Consider the following 14,311-nt stretch of genomic DNA (forward strand, 5'->3'; position numbering starts at 1 on the left):
AAGGCCCATAACTGTTCTCTGGAGGGAGCATCTAACTTTGGGGCAGGGCAGGTGGAATTTGTGAGAGGAGCTGGAGGTTTCATGAAAGAATTAACATTTATGCACAGACCTGCAGTATTTGTGGGAATTTAGCAGGTAAGGTGGGAAGGATTTTCCCCAAGCAGAAAGAATAAGCCCAAGTGTAATAGTAAGACCAAGTTCAATAAGAACTGCCCAAGTGTAAGGTTCCAGAGGGAGTGACTGGTAAGTTTGCATATTCAAGCTCTCCAGCCTAGCCTGCTTCCTCCTACCTCTTTGGTGGTTCTCGTGAGCTGATGTTCTCCACGCTCCGTTCTGGCAGCCTCTCCTTCTAGGTCTCCATATTCACTCCCCATGAGCTCCTTCTTACCTGAGGCCTCTCTTACTCATTGCTCATGAATAGTCAACGTCTGTCTCCAGTCCAACTACCTACCTGAGTCAGAGGGCTTTTTGAAATGACCTTCTCATAAGTTGCTGGTGGAGAGTAAATTGGTCCAATATTTTGCTGGTGCTATTTATCAAGGCATAATAAAGAAGGAAAGATGCTTGGCTCAAATTCTGAGTCCACAACATACTGGCTGAGGGACTGTGGGCAAGTTACTTCTGTTTTTTATCTGTAAAATGGGTCTGGGAGTACTTACAGTTGTTCTATGGATTAAACACTAATTATCATTTATTGGGGCCTATATTAAGTACTTGAATTCCCTCAGGTTCTGAGCTACCTAATTAAGGACACACTACTAAGTGGCTGAGCCCAGTCTGGAATCCAAAGTTCTTTGGTTCTTAAACCATCTTCACCTCATTGTCACATTATATTTCTAGAGATTTTATACCAAATAGGAAACTGCATATGGTATGTTAAACAAAAAGAGGATGGAAAATTGCATAATCAGTATGAGTACAACTATGTTAGGAAAAAAAAAGGGGGAAACTAACCCACAAGTAGAAAAGACTAGCAGGAAATATAGCACATCATTAAATATGGTTGTATTGGGGTTTTTAACTTCTAATATCTATACTTCCCACTTTTCCTTAAAATACATTTTATTAAAATATATAAAACACTAAACATTTATTACATTGAAAACTACAAGTTCACAACTTTTCATGTTTGAAAACAACACTCTAGTGGCATTTCTTCTCAATTCTAGTCTTACTTCCCTGAACAGAAACCCTTCCGTCTTTCCAAAGGCCATGCATGATAGGAAATAGGTACTGCAGCCATGTTCACCACCCACCTGACAGCTGACAACCTGGCCACTGGAGCCGGCTGTCAAAATCAGGCCTGTGAGAGGGAAGTTACAGACAGAAACGGAGCTGCTTCTACCGCCTAGGGCTTTCTGGATAGTGCTACTTAAGATCTGTTACTTTTTTTCCCCTTCTAAATAGCCGGCCGAATGCTCTTTTTCCAGTTCTGACTGAGTTGTTAGCTTCAGCGGGCGGGGACGGCTGCCAGGTACCTGGCTCAGTGAGCACCGCCCAAACTGGTCAGGCTAGTCCGCCCCGTGGCTGTTTTCTGCCAGGACTTGCCCCCGTGTGTGTGTGTGTGTGTGTGTGTGTGTGTGTGTGTGTGTGTGTGTGTGTGTGTGTTAGAGACCCACCCTTCTCCACAGCAACCCAGGTAGTCAGCCTGGCAGTCAGGTCAGATGGGTGGAGCTGAATTAATCTAACCTGGAATTTCAACTTGGCCTGCACAACAGGTGAGGGGAAAAAAAGCTGCAGAGAGAATGGCTAGTTTGGCAACTTAAAAGTATTCTTGTGTCTCTGCCCCTTACCCCCTGCCTGGAACATAGCCCAGGGTGACTTTTCAAAGTGTCTACTCCAGGTTTTAGGGCTTGATCGCGCCATGGTCTCTCCGAGGCTAACCGAGCCCCTTCCTAAACGCTGTCCTCCTCTGTTACCCTCCGCGACGCGCCCGTTCCCCCTCCTCTGGGAGGCAGGGCGGGGGTATCGGATTAGTCTTTGTTTTCGACGCGAAAAGAGCCGAGCGCTGCTCAGGGGAGGCTTGAGATGGCAGGGCCCTGGGGTCCGCCTGGGCAGGGCGCTAGGCTGTGACCCCCGCGAGGGTGCTCTGCAGCCGGCCACGGCCTCTGCCTCCGGGCACCCCCTTCCTGCCGGCCGGGCTGACTTGGTACGCAAACGCGCGATGTCCCCTATTGTCCTGCCTCGGAATGAGAGCGGCAGCCGGGGGGAAAGGGGGTCAGTCGGGTCCACAGCTCAGGGTTCATGGGGGCGCTGAGGCTGTCGCGGACCGCTCAAGCCTGTAGGGAGTGGCAGGAAGTGGGGACACCAAGGCCCGCTTGGTCGAGGGCCTAGGTTGGGAGGTCCGCATGCCCCACCCCGTCTCGCCAGCCCCGGCTGTGGTACCGCCGGAGGGCAGGAGCGGTCAGCCCGAGGGGGGCGGCCGAGTCCCTGGAGGGCTGGTCAGGGCATTGGGGAGGTACTGCAGGTGCAAAGACGCGGCGGCCGGGCCCGGCCCTGCCCGCACCCGCTCGCCGCCTGCCCTCTCCCACCCCTCTCCTCCGCGGGAGCTCCCCCCTCGCGCAGTCCCGGGCCCGGCGGCGGGGGCGGCGGCGGGCCCGGCGGGGCTCGGCGGGGCCGCACGTGCGCGCCCTCCCGGGCGGGGGAGTCCCCGGGCGAGCACGTGCCGCGGCGCGCGGGGGGCGGGGAGTCCCGCGGACGCCTTCATTGCTGCTGCTGCTGCCGCCGCGGCCGCCGCTGCCTCTTCCTTCCTCCTGCGCCGTCTCCCCCTCGGCCCGGGCGGGGGGCTCCGCGCGTCGAGCTCTGCCGGGCCGGGCGCTCCGGGAGGCGGACGCCCCAGGCGGCGGCGGCGGCCGCGACGGTGGTGGCGGTGGCGCGGGCCGAGAAACTTTGCCCCTTTGTGCGCTCCGCCCCGGAGGCGGCGGGCAGGTCGGTGCAGTCGGTGCTTTTCCGGCTCCGGGGTGGGGGAGGGGAGGCGTGGGGGCCCGGCCCGGGGGGGAGGGGACAGCCCGGGACCTGCTGGGGGGCGGCTACTTTGTTGCGGGGGTGCTGCGGATCGCAGTGTAGCGGAGTCGGGTGGGGGCGGCGGGGCGGGGGCTGCGGAGCTGCCGGAGCCCGGCGGCCGAGGCCCCAGAACAAAGGAGCCCGAGCGGCGGCGCGCGCGCAGCCCGGCCCGCGCCCCGAGCGCGCCCCCCTCCCCGCGCCCCCTCGGCTGCGCGGGCCGCCCTCCCCCGTGGGGCCAGGCTCTGGCCGCAGGCGCGGCGGCCGGCGCGGGCTACCAGCGGGCGCGCCCCCACCTCCAGGCCGCTTCAGTGCAGGGGGCGCCGGGCAGCCTGGCTCAGCGAGGCTCTCAGCAAACTTTATTTTGAAAGCTGTGCTCCCTTGGGGAGGGCCCTGTGGCCTCCGGTGAGGGGGTGTGGGGGAATTTTGATGAAACTCTTATAAGCCCGCGGGGGGAGGGGTCCAGAGGATAACTTTCTCAAAAATCCCACCTTGACCACCCGTTTAAATTCGTCGTTCAGGCTCCCTCAGTCCCCAGTCTGACCCTAGGCCACCTCCCTGGTGCGTCCTGCCTAAGGTTCTGGGCAGGACTTCATTTGAGCTAGCCCCTCTCTTCCCCCATTTTCTCTTTTCCCAGAAGCAGGAAGAGGTGACACGTGAAAGTTGTCCATGAGCCCTAAGTGATGCGCTTCCCCTTTCTGTCTCTTTCAGGCAGCGTTGCTATCTCTGCCATCCTGACCCTGGAGGAGAAATACCCGGAGGAGACGCCTCACACTGCTGTCCCACCACACACCCATCAGCTCACCTCATGCCCAGGTCCCGGGTGGGTGAGGGTGAAGGACCCACCCAGCCAAGATGATCCCTTCTCTGGGGGCTGCTGCTGCTGTCCTCCCCCAGATCCTGGGCCCCAGCAGGTGGGAGAGTGGCCCCAGAAGGAACCCTGTCAGACTGCTGCAGAGGAGGTGAAGAGGGCTTGAGAAGAGGCACCCATCCCGGAGGCAGAAGCTCCTTGTCTTCACCCTTGTAGACTCTTGACTGTTTTAGGAGAGAAGAACCTGTTGGTGGCCTTTGCAGGCATCAGGAAACTGGACTGTGGTTCTGCTCCGCACTTATGCCCCCACCTCTGGCAGCATCAGCATCAGCATCATGAGCCAGTTTCAGGTGCCCCTGGCGGTCCAGCCGGACCTGCCAGGCCTTTATGACTTCCCTCAGGGCCAGGTGATGGTAGGGGGTTTCCAGGGGCCTGGGCTGCCCTTGGCCGGGAGTGAGGCCCAACTGCGATCGGGTGGAGATGGGAGAAAGAAACGGAAACGGTGTGGTACTTGCGAGCCCTGCCGGAGACTGGAAAACTGCGGGGCTTGCACCAGCTGCACCAACCGACGTACACACCAGATCTGCAAACTCCGCAAGTGTGAGGTGCTAAAGAAAAAAGTGGGGCTTCTCAAGGAGGTAAGCTGGGCCTTGCTAGGCTCCCTATCCCTTCTCTGAGGGTGTTAAAATCATGAGAATCTTGTTAATGATTTGTCCAGTTAATCCTGTTCTCCCAGTCTTTTGGTCCAACTTTGAGTGGGTCCTTGAATGGGAATGTAACTCAGATTGAAAACCAGAGTGGCCTCCTTTACAGGACTGGCATTTTGGTAGGGGAGTAACCGAATCACACAGGGAGCCGAGTTAGCATCCTCACCTTTATTTGCATTTGATGCAGATCGGTGATGTCTAGCTTTATCTAGAAGAAGTTTCTTGTCCTGCTTGAAGCTTCATATGTTGTATTTCTAGGTCACATTAAGTTCTCCGTGATGTGGGCAGTGATGAGTGCCAAGTGAGGGATAGAGGCTCATGGATTTGGAAAGAAAGCCGTGGAGTGACAGTGGTTTTATGCTACCCTGATTGACTGAAATGTTTCTTTCCCTAAATCTTTTTTTGGGTGCCATTGTTTTTCTCAGACACCAAGAGAGCCAGTTGAAACTGTTTGGGAATTTAATGGAAAGCACATGATTTGGGTTCCCCTGTAGTACTTAGTACTTCTTGAGACCAAAGAGAGACCAAAGACCCTTTTTTTTTTTAAAAAAAATCTTTGTGTTTTCAGGACCTGACACAGTAGTACCTTGTCAGGTAGTAGTCATCCACATACTAATTCATGAATGATGGATGTGCTTTTGAACCACTGTCAACCCCAAGGAGGAGTTAGGGGGACAGAGGAGTGAGGTTGGTATTGGGATGAGAGCAACCAGGGTGGGAGTGGGGGGAAAAATGGAGGCGTATTGACCCTGCATTACTGGCTTTCCCTTCCATTCTGGCAGTGGACTGCCGGCTCAAGATTGGTGGCAGCTTCAACAGCAGAGATTTGGCAGAACTAGGGACGAGTGAAGTTGAGCAGCTTAGGCAGAGTGATGTAGCGGCTGAGGTCGCTCCAGGCAGCGGAACTGGCGCTGGACAGAGACACAGGCCTGCGCTGTCTGCGGGGCTCCCCCAGCTCTGCCACAATCTGTCCAAGGGCCCAGACAACTCAGGTCTCTCTGGGCCTGTCTTCTCCTTGTGGAGGAGTTGTACTTGAAGCCCCCACAACTGGGCCGAGAGCTGCTGTGCTCCTGAGGGTTGGGCACCTGTGGCTGTGATGGGCTGGCAGCGCACATAGGGATTTCCCTGACTGCTGAGTGCAGAACCGTGCCGCAGGCTGGTGGGGCTGTGGTCCCGTGGCTAGGAAGAAGGATCCAAGTGTTGGGGGCGGGAAAGTGGGTGTTGCTGGGGAGTTTCTGTTACTTCTCACCTTCCCTTGTCCATTTGCTGTGGGTCTTATATGTCATGACCAAGGCCACAGACTTGGTGCCCTGTTTACTCTGCTTCTGGTTCAAACAGACATCTGGATCACATCTGCAGCTCCCCACCTCAGCCTGGGAGACAGTGTCCAGCCCCTTTATGTTGCTGGTAGTTTGCGGGGAGTTAGCCTCCTGCTGGTCTGTTTCCTTGCAGGTCATTTCTGAAAGTGGGTGAGATCAGATACAGGCTTCATTTCTGGAAATGAGATTTGGTGTTTTGGTGTGAGGAGCATCTGCCCGTTGTACTTTGTAAAACTTGATTCCTTCACTTACTTTCTTCTGACGTTCATGTCCTTCCCCACACCCCTGTATCTCTCTCTATTCCTCCCATAACCAAACCCAGCGGCTTAGCTTTAAGGGCTTGATGTTCTTGGAACCAGTGGCCCTTGTGAATGATGTTAAGTGCTGCTTTTGGCAATAGTGGGGCATACCTGAGTGAAAGGGGTTGGGAGTGAGGCCAGGGCCATGTCATCCTTGTGTATAAGCTGCTGGCTGAGGCTGCTGGGTGGTCATGGTAAAGACACTGTGGTTCTGGGTCAGCTAAAGCTCAGAGACAACCCTGCTGAGAGATGTCTGTGCCCCTGTGTATGTCACTTCCTGGGCCCCCAGGGTCTGGTAAAATGTGGCCTGATGGCCTGTGGAATTCCAGAACAGAAGGTCCACATGCTGTTCTGTGGATCAGTGTTGTACCCCAATGAAGTTCTAGGTTCTGGAGAAACAGTGGGGACAGTGAATTTTTTCTTAAAGCTAACTTTCTTTAACTTAAAGAGCAATACGTTGTTCTAAGGGTAGGTCCTTTCTACTTAAAAAAAATTTTTTTGTTGTTGTCGATGGACCTTTATTGTATTCATTTATATGCAGTGCTGAGAACCAAACCCAGTGCCTCTCACATGCTAGGCAAGTGCTCTACCACTGAGCCACAACCCCAGCTCCTTTCTACTTTTGATATTTTAAAAAATGCTTGCTTTTATGAAGTGGAGATTTAGATTTTTTTTTTTTTGAAAGATATCTTTGCTGAGTAAAACAAAACGGTGTAACTCATGTCTTTCTTTCCGTATTTGTGTAGTTTTTATTGGTCTGTGAAGACTGAAAGCCTGAGAACCACCGTTCAGGCAACACTGTATTTAAAGGGCATCTCTCAGGCACAGACAGAACTGAGGTGGGCCTGAGAGAATCTGCCTGAGCAAAGTGTTTCACAGCCCCAAGGGACTGCTGAGACCTTAACCATTATATTTTAGCAAGACATAGCAGAAAGAACATGTCCCAGGGCTGGGGTGGTTTTTTGGCCCTGACTCCTTAGATGGGGAGGACCTAGGAACCTCAGAAATTGAACCATCTACTTGTAATCTCTGCTTGCTGGTACTTCCTCCTGTTACAGTGGTGCCAGTGGTGGGCACCCTTTCCTTGCTTCATCCTGATTCCATTTCTCCCAGCTGCCTTGGCACTGGGGGTGTTTCAACATCACAACACCTGATGGAATTCTTGCCCAGGTAGCTTTCTTTCTGAAGATAGAGGCTGTGAGGAGGGATGCTCTCAGCAATAAAGGGGGAATTGATTGATTAAAGAGGTGATGAGACCCTTTAGAAAAAGGGATCCCATTTTGGCATTTGTGAGGCCTGAGAAGAGTGTTGACCTTAGACTATAGAAAGTTGTCTTTTAAATGCAAGCAGAATTATGGTGAGTGAAAGAAGACCAAAAGACTAGAGACTGGTGAAAAGCCCATTTCTTCAGAGATTTTGGAAATTATATATAAGTGTGCTTGTTATTATTATTTTTTTTTTTTATAGTTCTAGAACAGGGTGTTTAGAAAGTGGTTTGTGAGACTACAGAAAGTCAAGTGGTGAACTATGGGAGTCCGAATGGTTCCTTAGGAAGCAGCCCAGACAAACTAAGTTCTTGATTTTGACAAAGAAATGGTGTCTCCAGCCAGCTCTTTGACAGATCAAAGGTCCAGTGTTTGACATGTCATGATGAAGGGAGGGCACTGATATAGCTGCTCTGCTCCACTATGTATATCAGGGGTTCCACCTTGGGATCATGGGGTCTGGGTGGGAGAACAAAACAATGCCTGGGACCCACCCCTCCAGGGATTCTGACTTACCTGGACTGAGGTGGACCTATGGGTCTTGGGCTCCTCAGGTGTATCTGATGTGTGGTAAGCATGTAGACCACCTGATGCAGATGAGAGACTGAGGTCTCTGCTGCCTAGACTCTGCTACGCTACTGCAGATTGAATCCTAGGGCCCCTGAGTGGGTCACAGTTCAACCTCCATTGCTGCTCAATGGACACATCACCATCACCTGGGAGTTTGTTAGGAATGCAAAATCTCTGACCTTGTCTCAGACTTTCTGAATCAGAATATGTAGTTTAACCCGATTCCCAGGTAAGAATTTGAGGAGCTAGTTTGCTGCACTTCTGTAACTGGAAGGGAATGGGACATAGAGAAGGGGGACACAAATAGGTCATGAACAGGCAAAGAATTCAAATGGCTAACGAGGATAAGAAGAATGACCCAACCTATTTCTTTACTCTGTAAGCCAGGAATGCAAGAAGTCTTGAGATTTACTCCATGTTTGTTCTTGTTCTTTTGGCGTTCTGTTCCTTCTGGTCTAATGGATTATCAGTAAGACCCTTTAAGGATGTGTGTATGTATGTTCTGAGAACATGTTTTGCTACTCAGCAGCCTAATTCAGGACGTTGGCACCCCACAAAAGTATAGCTGGTGGTGCTTATGCAGAGGAGGAATGTGTCCATGGAATCTTGGACCTCTTAGAAGGATATGGAGGCTTATGAAGCAGAAGGGGTGTGTGTCTTTTTCACAAGAAGTAGGTGATAGATGTGTTAGATCCACAAGTGGGTGCTGGTAGTGAGGGTACAGCTATTAAATTGATGGAACAACGGGTTAAGGTGATTGGGACAGCCAGAACAATAAGCCTAGTCAGACTCAGGGACAATAAATCAAGATAATGCAAAGTCCATTTCTTTTCTAGAAAGAAAAGAAATTCACAAGAAACACTTGCTTTCTAGCAGGTAGAAAAAGCTGAAGTTTTATAAGGAGTCTTGACAACCTATCTTGAGCTTTGTTGGAGTGGTCACATGCAGGACAATTGAAGGAAACAAAGCTGTGCTGCTTGCAAATGAGTAGGACAGGGCACTTCTTGTATGGAAGAGGGAGTTGGTGCCTTCACATGGAGGAGAATGAACAACTTTTGTCAGTGGGCAAAAGTTATAAGCAGACCAACTGAACTCATGTTAGAAAAAGAATGTCCAAAATATACAGCTATTCCTACACTGAAGAGCTGGCCCTGAGGGGTACTGTTTCCTTTGCCTGTATGTGTCTGGATAGGGTTTAGGTGGGGTGCTGACTGGTGGGAATGTTATGAGGAGATCCTCTGTCAGATGGGGGCTTCCTCACTTGCTGGGCTCTTGATAGGACTTCGTAAAGTATAATATCAGGTCTATCTTCATATTCCTTAGACATCTGTGTTGTAGAGGAAACATCTATTTTGGGCCACAATGTTTTTGGTCAAGTTCTAGACTTATTTATTTTTGTAGTGCCAAAGATCAGACCCCAGTCCTAGACTTAATCTTAGACCTAGACCTAGTCTCAGACCTGGGTTGGGGTAAGGTTTATGAACTTCCTGAAAGCTTCAGCCAACTGTTAAGTGAATGTGTAGGGGTATGTTTTCTTAGGGGAGAGGGCCTATAGTTTTTAGCAGATACTCAAGAATATTCATGAACTCCCTAGATTTTAAAAAGCATACTCGGGGCTGGGGATATAGCTCAGTCGGTAGAGTGCTTGCCTTGTAAGCACAAGGCCCCGGGTTCGATCCCCAGCACCCAAAAAATAAATAAATAAATAAAAAGCATGCTCTACCTGACCTGTCCAATATGATAGCCATAAGCGAAAAATGGTCATTTTAATTTAATTTAAATAATAAATCACTGTCTTTCAAATACCTGGCAGCCACATGTGGCTAGTGGTTCACTACTGAACAGTGCAGATAAAGAGTATTCCTGTCATTGCAGGAAGCTCTGTTGGACAGTACTGTGAGCCAGACATAGGATGTCCTTGTGTGGTCCCTGTACCCTCACCAAAGCATCTTTCTAGGTTGGACCAGTAGCTCTCTGGGTTGGCTGCTCTTTGATGAATTTTTTTGGTTTAGGATCATGGCTTCCACTCCAGGTAAGTGGTGAGGCCTGTGGAGGGGGACAGCACTTTCCTGAGTAACCCACCACAAAGCTCATACTTCTTAAAGGTGTGGCCATGTCTTATTTACCTGTTATGGGGAGAGAATGACAGTGGGAGTGAGGTGTGGCTCCCATACAACTCCCTAGTGGGGAAAATTAGTTCTTTCCACCTACAATCCTGATTGGCAGCCCCAGTGAACCTTGGTATTGTGGACTTCTAGTATCAAATGTATTTCTTTGTGGGTCCAACCTACAATTGTCCCTTTGTCTTGGGTTGTCTCATTCAAGAGAAGGCAGTGTAGTGACTTGGTAGGCTGGAAGACCATATGCATGGTTTTAGGATTTGTCACCAGTTTTACCCCATTCCCCATCACTTCTTTACATCTGACTTATGGAATGCTGGTAGGAAGTTCAGAAATTAGGCCGACAAGAAAAGACACCCCTTCATCTTCCTCTTGGGCTCACTGCAGATGGCTGTTCTGGGAGAGTCCTTAGGGTTGCTGTGGTTTTCTTCCCAAGTGCATCTATACAGATCCGAGGCTGTTGCCACACCTGGAGTACAAAGATCCCTTGGTGGCCTTGTCTTCTGTCACTTGAATAAGAAATTTGATGACCTTAGGTTTTATTAATCACTGAGGGAGTAAAAAAAGATAGCCAGCAACCTAGTGTGGGGTAACTGGCTCATCTTCAGGTGACCACAGGTCTTGGGGTTGCTTGATTGCTTCATGTTGCACAAGCAGCAGTCTGGACACTCTTGATGACTTTGTTCCTGCAAGGATGCCTCTGACTTGTACAGTTTCTAATCATCTTATCCCACCTGCCCTAAACCCACCCTGGGAATTAGTGGACAAATAATACATCTGCCCCTGCTGTTAGAGCAGGAACTCTAGATTCTCAGAATAGGATGGGAATTTCTTGAGATAGCATTGTTTTGGGGGGGGGGGGGGCATCGGCCAGACTGCAGCTGCCTCCTGTTCCTCTTAATTACTGCCAAGGGAAGCCTTGGGAAGGAAGCATGGGGAAACTGGGTCAGAATTGGTGATAGTTGAGTTCAGCGGTGCACGCCTGTAAGCCCAGCTATTTGGGAGACTGTGGCAAGAGGGTCCCAAGTTTGAGGCCAGCCTGGGCAACTTCCTGAGATTTTTGTCTCAAGAGAGTGGGCTGGGGATGTAGTTCAGTGGTAGAATACTCCTGGGTTTAACCAGTTTAGTACTGGGAGAAAAAAAAGTGACAAAGTACCAGAGAAGATAGTCTGTTCCACTTCTGAGCCATCCTTGTGAGTAGGATATTTGAGTTTTCTCCTGTCTTTGTCTTATTTTTTATTGATCTCCCCTTTCAGGGTAAGCTCTGGGTGTCCCAGTTCCCCTGATGTTGCTGTGAATGATTCTGGATTCTGAAGCTCTAGAAGAGAGAGGAATGGCAGACTCTTACTGCGAAGGCTGGGGCCTGTCTATACCGTGTTCATGCTTCAGGTTGGGATGGAGGATGATAGGGACTTGGGGGACAGGAGAAAGAGAACTTGTGCTAGGAGGAGATACACTGCCTTCAAATGTTTTCTGGATCCCAGGACCTTCAGTGTCCCTCGTACTGAAAGAGGGCATCTTCTCCTTCTGGTGTTTCTTCTGTTTCCAGAGGCAGGGTGTTATCTGCTTTGACCTGTAGACATTCAAGCTGCCTTCCCAGCCCCATTCAGCTAATGTTGCCTGGGACTTGGTGTGGGCAAGGTTCTGTGCTGAGCCTGAGCAGCCGGTAAAACAGAGTCAGCGTTAACTATGTCTTTAGTGAGCCTGCAGTCTGGGGAGGGAGATGAGCATGAAAACAAATAAGTATAGCACATTCTGATAGGACTGTAAGGGAGAGAAACCTTTAGCAGAAACCAGCCTTAGTTACTTCTGGGCCCCTATAGTCTAGCAGGCAAGGGAACGAACATATCCTGAGAGTTTCATGAAGAGTAGTGATGTGTGACATGTGAGGAGGGCAGAGTCTCCTCTGACCCCGTGTGTGTGGAGATGCTGTTAGAGTGCTCATGGCTGGTGGCAGGGTGTGAAAGATGCAGGCAGGCCACTGAGCACACCCAAGGGTGTTCATGGATCTTTGATGTGAGAGTTTAGATGCTTTGTGTTAATTCCTCTTGGAAATGTTCCTCTGGGGCTGCCCCAGGTTTCTAAACTACTTGGCATTTGTGCCCTGCCTTCTCTACAGCATCGTAGAGTCCCTTGTTACTTGATTGGGTTCTGGAACATTTGGTGACCCAAAGCTGTTGACTTTGGGGTGAGGAGACCCTGATGACATTCACAGGATATAAGACCTTCTCACAAGCATCTAGGAGGGCATGTGGGGTGTAGGCAGAGTTGCAAGTGCTGCCTGTCAGAGGTTCCGTGTGTGTTCTGCTTGTTGGTGCAGAAGGAGAGGGCGAACTGTTGGCTGCCTCTTGCTGGCTTCTGCTGGTCATCACTGGGTGCCTTGATTCCATCTGGTTCTGCTGCATCTCTAAGGAGGGGCATCTTTTTTCTTCTGTTGTTGCTCCTGCTCCTCAGCTTCCTCCTCCCTGCAATTGCTGTTGACACAGACTTCCGCTGCCAAAGCTAATTGTGAGGACTGATCAGTGAATGAAGGCAAAGGCAGTTCCCATGACAACCACAAAGAGTTTCAAATATAGGGGATGATGTGTGTGTGATGGGCTGCAATTACTTGGGTGGAAATTGATGCGTGGACACCGGGGACTTCAAACATAGGCTCTGAAGGTGGAGGGGGTGTTAGGTTTCTTTGGCAGGATCCTTTGTGTGATAGAGAGGGAAGGAGGTCACAGACTTCCCTCACAGTTAATTCTAAGTGCCTTCAGCATGTGGAATGGTGGGCAAAGCCTCACAGGGGCTTTGGAGAGGCACGACTTCAGTCATTCTGATTGGGGAGGCAGGACACACATACAGAAAGGCAAATTCTAAGTGCCAAATGAGAAATGTCAGAAGTGCTATCAGCTGGCAGAGACTGGGGTAACCAGAGAAGGCTTCCTGGAGGAAGTGGGGCTTGAACTGAGTTCTGAAGTAAAGCTCCAAGAAGATTGACCTGATTTAGGGCACAGCCATGACAAAGGAGAAGCCTATCTTCCTGTATCCCCCACTGGCACTAGAAGAGGTAGGTAGACTTGAAAAGCATAGAGCTACTTGTGGTAGCTCTGACTGTGCTCCTGCAAATGAGGGAATTATAAGAGCCCTGCTTAGATATTTTCTAGCTATGACCTTGGCAAGGTGCTTAGCCTTTCTGTATCCCAGTTTCTTCATCTGTAAAATGGGCATGAATAGTCTCATTGTTTCATTCTGAGGCTTAAATAGATGCTGTCTCTAGTGCCCCAGGTGTGGGCCCCTGCATGAGTTGGTGCCTGGTTGCTGTTCTTGCATATCCCCCATGAATGTGTCTCTGGATCTGTCCACATTCCTCGGTCTTAATCTGTGTGGGGTGTTGGCTTGGGGTATCCATGTTTCTGAGGTTTTCATTATTCATCCTGAAAATTGATGAATTGATTCACTTCTTCCTAGTTGGGAGGATTGTGACCCTTTTTTCCTGATGGGAGCACAGTGGGACCGGGAGGTTGTGATGGAAGGTTGGGGAGGGACCCTCTGCCCTATGCAGAGGAATTTCAGGTACCTCTGATTTGGTCACTGTGAAGCTCCAGATGAAGTAAGAGGAGAACATAGAGATGGAAGGAGGATTAGGTGGGGAGTGTCCCAGCTTCAGGGAGCTGTCCCAGCCTGTGCCTCTGTGACTCCCTCCAGTCCTGGCATACCAGATGCTCAGAAGAAGGAAGGAAACCAGGGTGGGATGAGGATGGAAGCAGGTGGTAGACTGCCTTGGGGCTCCTTTGGGGTAACTGAGGGCAGGATAGGGATTTGCAGTTGGTAGGGCTGAGTTAGCAGGGGGAGAGGGGTTTGAACAGGAAGTTAGTGTGGAAACTTGGCTCCTGCAGGCTGCTGGAAGATGTGTGCTGCTGAATAAGTTGAACTTAGCTCTGGTTCAGTTGTGGCAGGTCCTGCCCTCCCAGGAGAGCAAGTGTGCCCCCAGATCTTTGGGGACCTCAGCGAGAAGACTGACGAGGCGAGGGGCCTCTCCATTTCAGTGCTGCCAGCCCCTGCCTCTCAAACCTCCTGTGTAGAAACTCAGCTCAGCACATTCCAGCTCTGCGCAGAGCCTAGTTAAAGGGGGGAAGACAGGGCCCCGCCCACGTGGGGAGGACTGCCATGTAAATAAATAACTGTACCTCGTTGTGGCTGGTGCCTAGAAGAGGCAGTACACTGCTCTGTGAGGA

The 14,311-nt window shown here is 50.7% G+C and overlaps 1 protein-coding gene across 3 annotated transcripts in view; it reads left to right on the plus strand.

Annotated features, from left to right (window-relative positions):
- The first annotated feature begins 477 nt into the window (after positions 1–477).
- TET3 (tet methylcytosine dioxygenase 3) overlaps positions 478–14,311 on the plus strand; it is a 98,765-nt gene continuing 84,931 nt past the window's right edge. The window contains exons 1-2 of one of the 3 annotated variants that reach the window (XM_079111505.1): positions 478–2,928; positions 3,712–4,449. In XM_079111505.1, the coding sequence (XP_078967631.1) occupies positions 4,147–4,449 (303 nt within the window). In that variant the 5' untranslated portion in view covers positions 478–2,928; positions 3,712–4,146. Of the gene's footprint in view, positions 2,929–3,289; positions 3,406–3,711; positions 4,450–14,311 lie in introns of those variants that run through there. The other 2 variants (XM_079111507.1, XM_079111506.1) reach the window with 2 other exon arrangements.

This window comes from Sciurus vulgaris, assembly GCF_902686455.1.
Source record: "Sciurus vulgaris genome assembly, chromosome: 14".
Taxonomy (NCBI): Eukaryota; Metazoa; Chordata; class Mammalia; order Rodentia; family Sciuridae; genus Sciurus; species Sciurus vulgaris.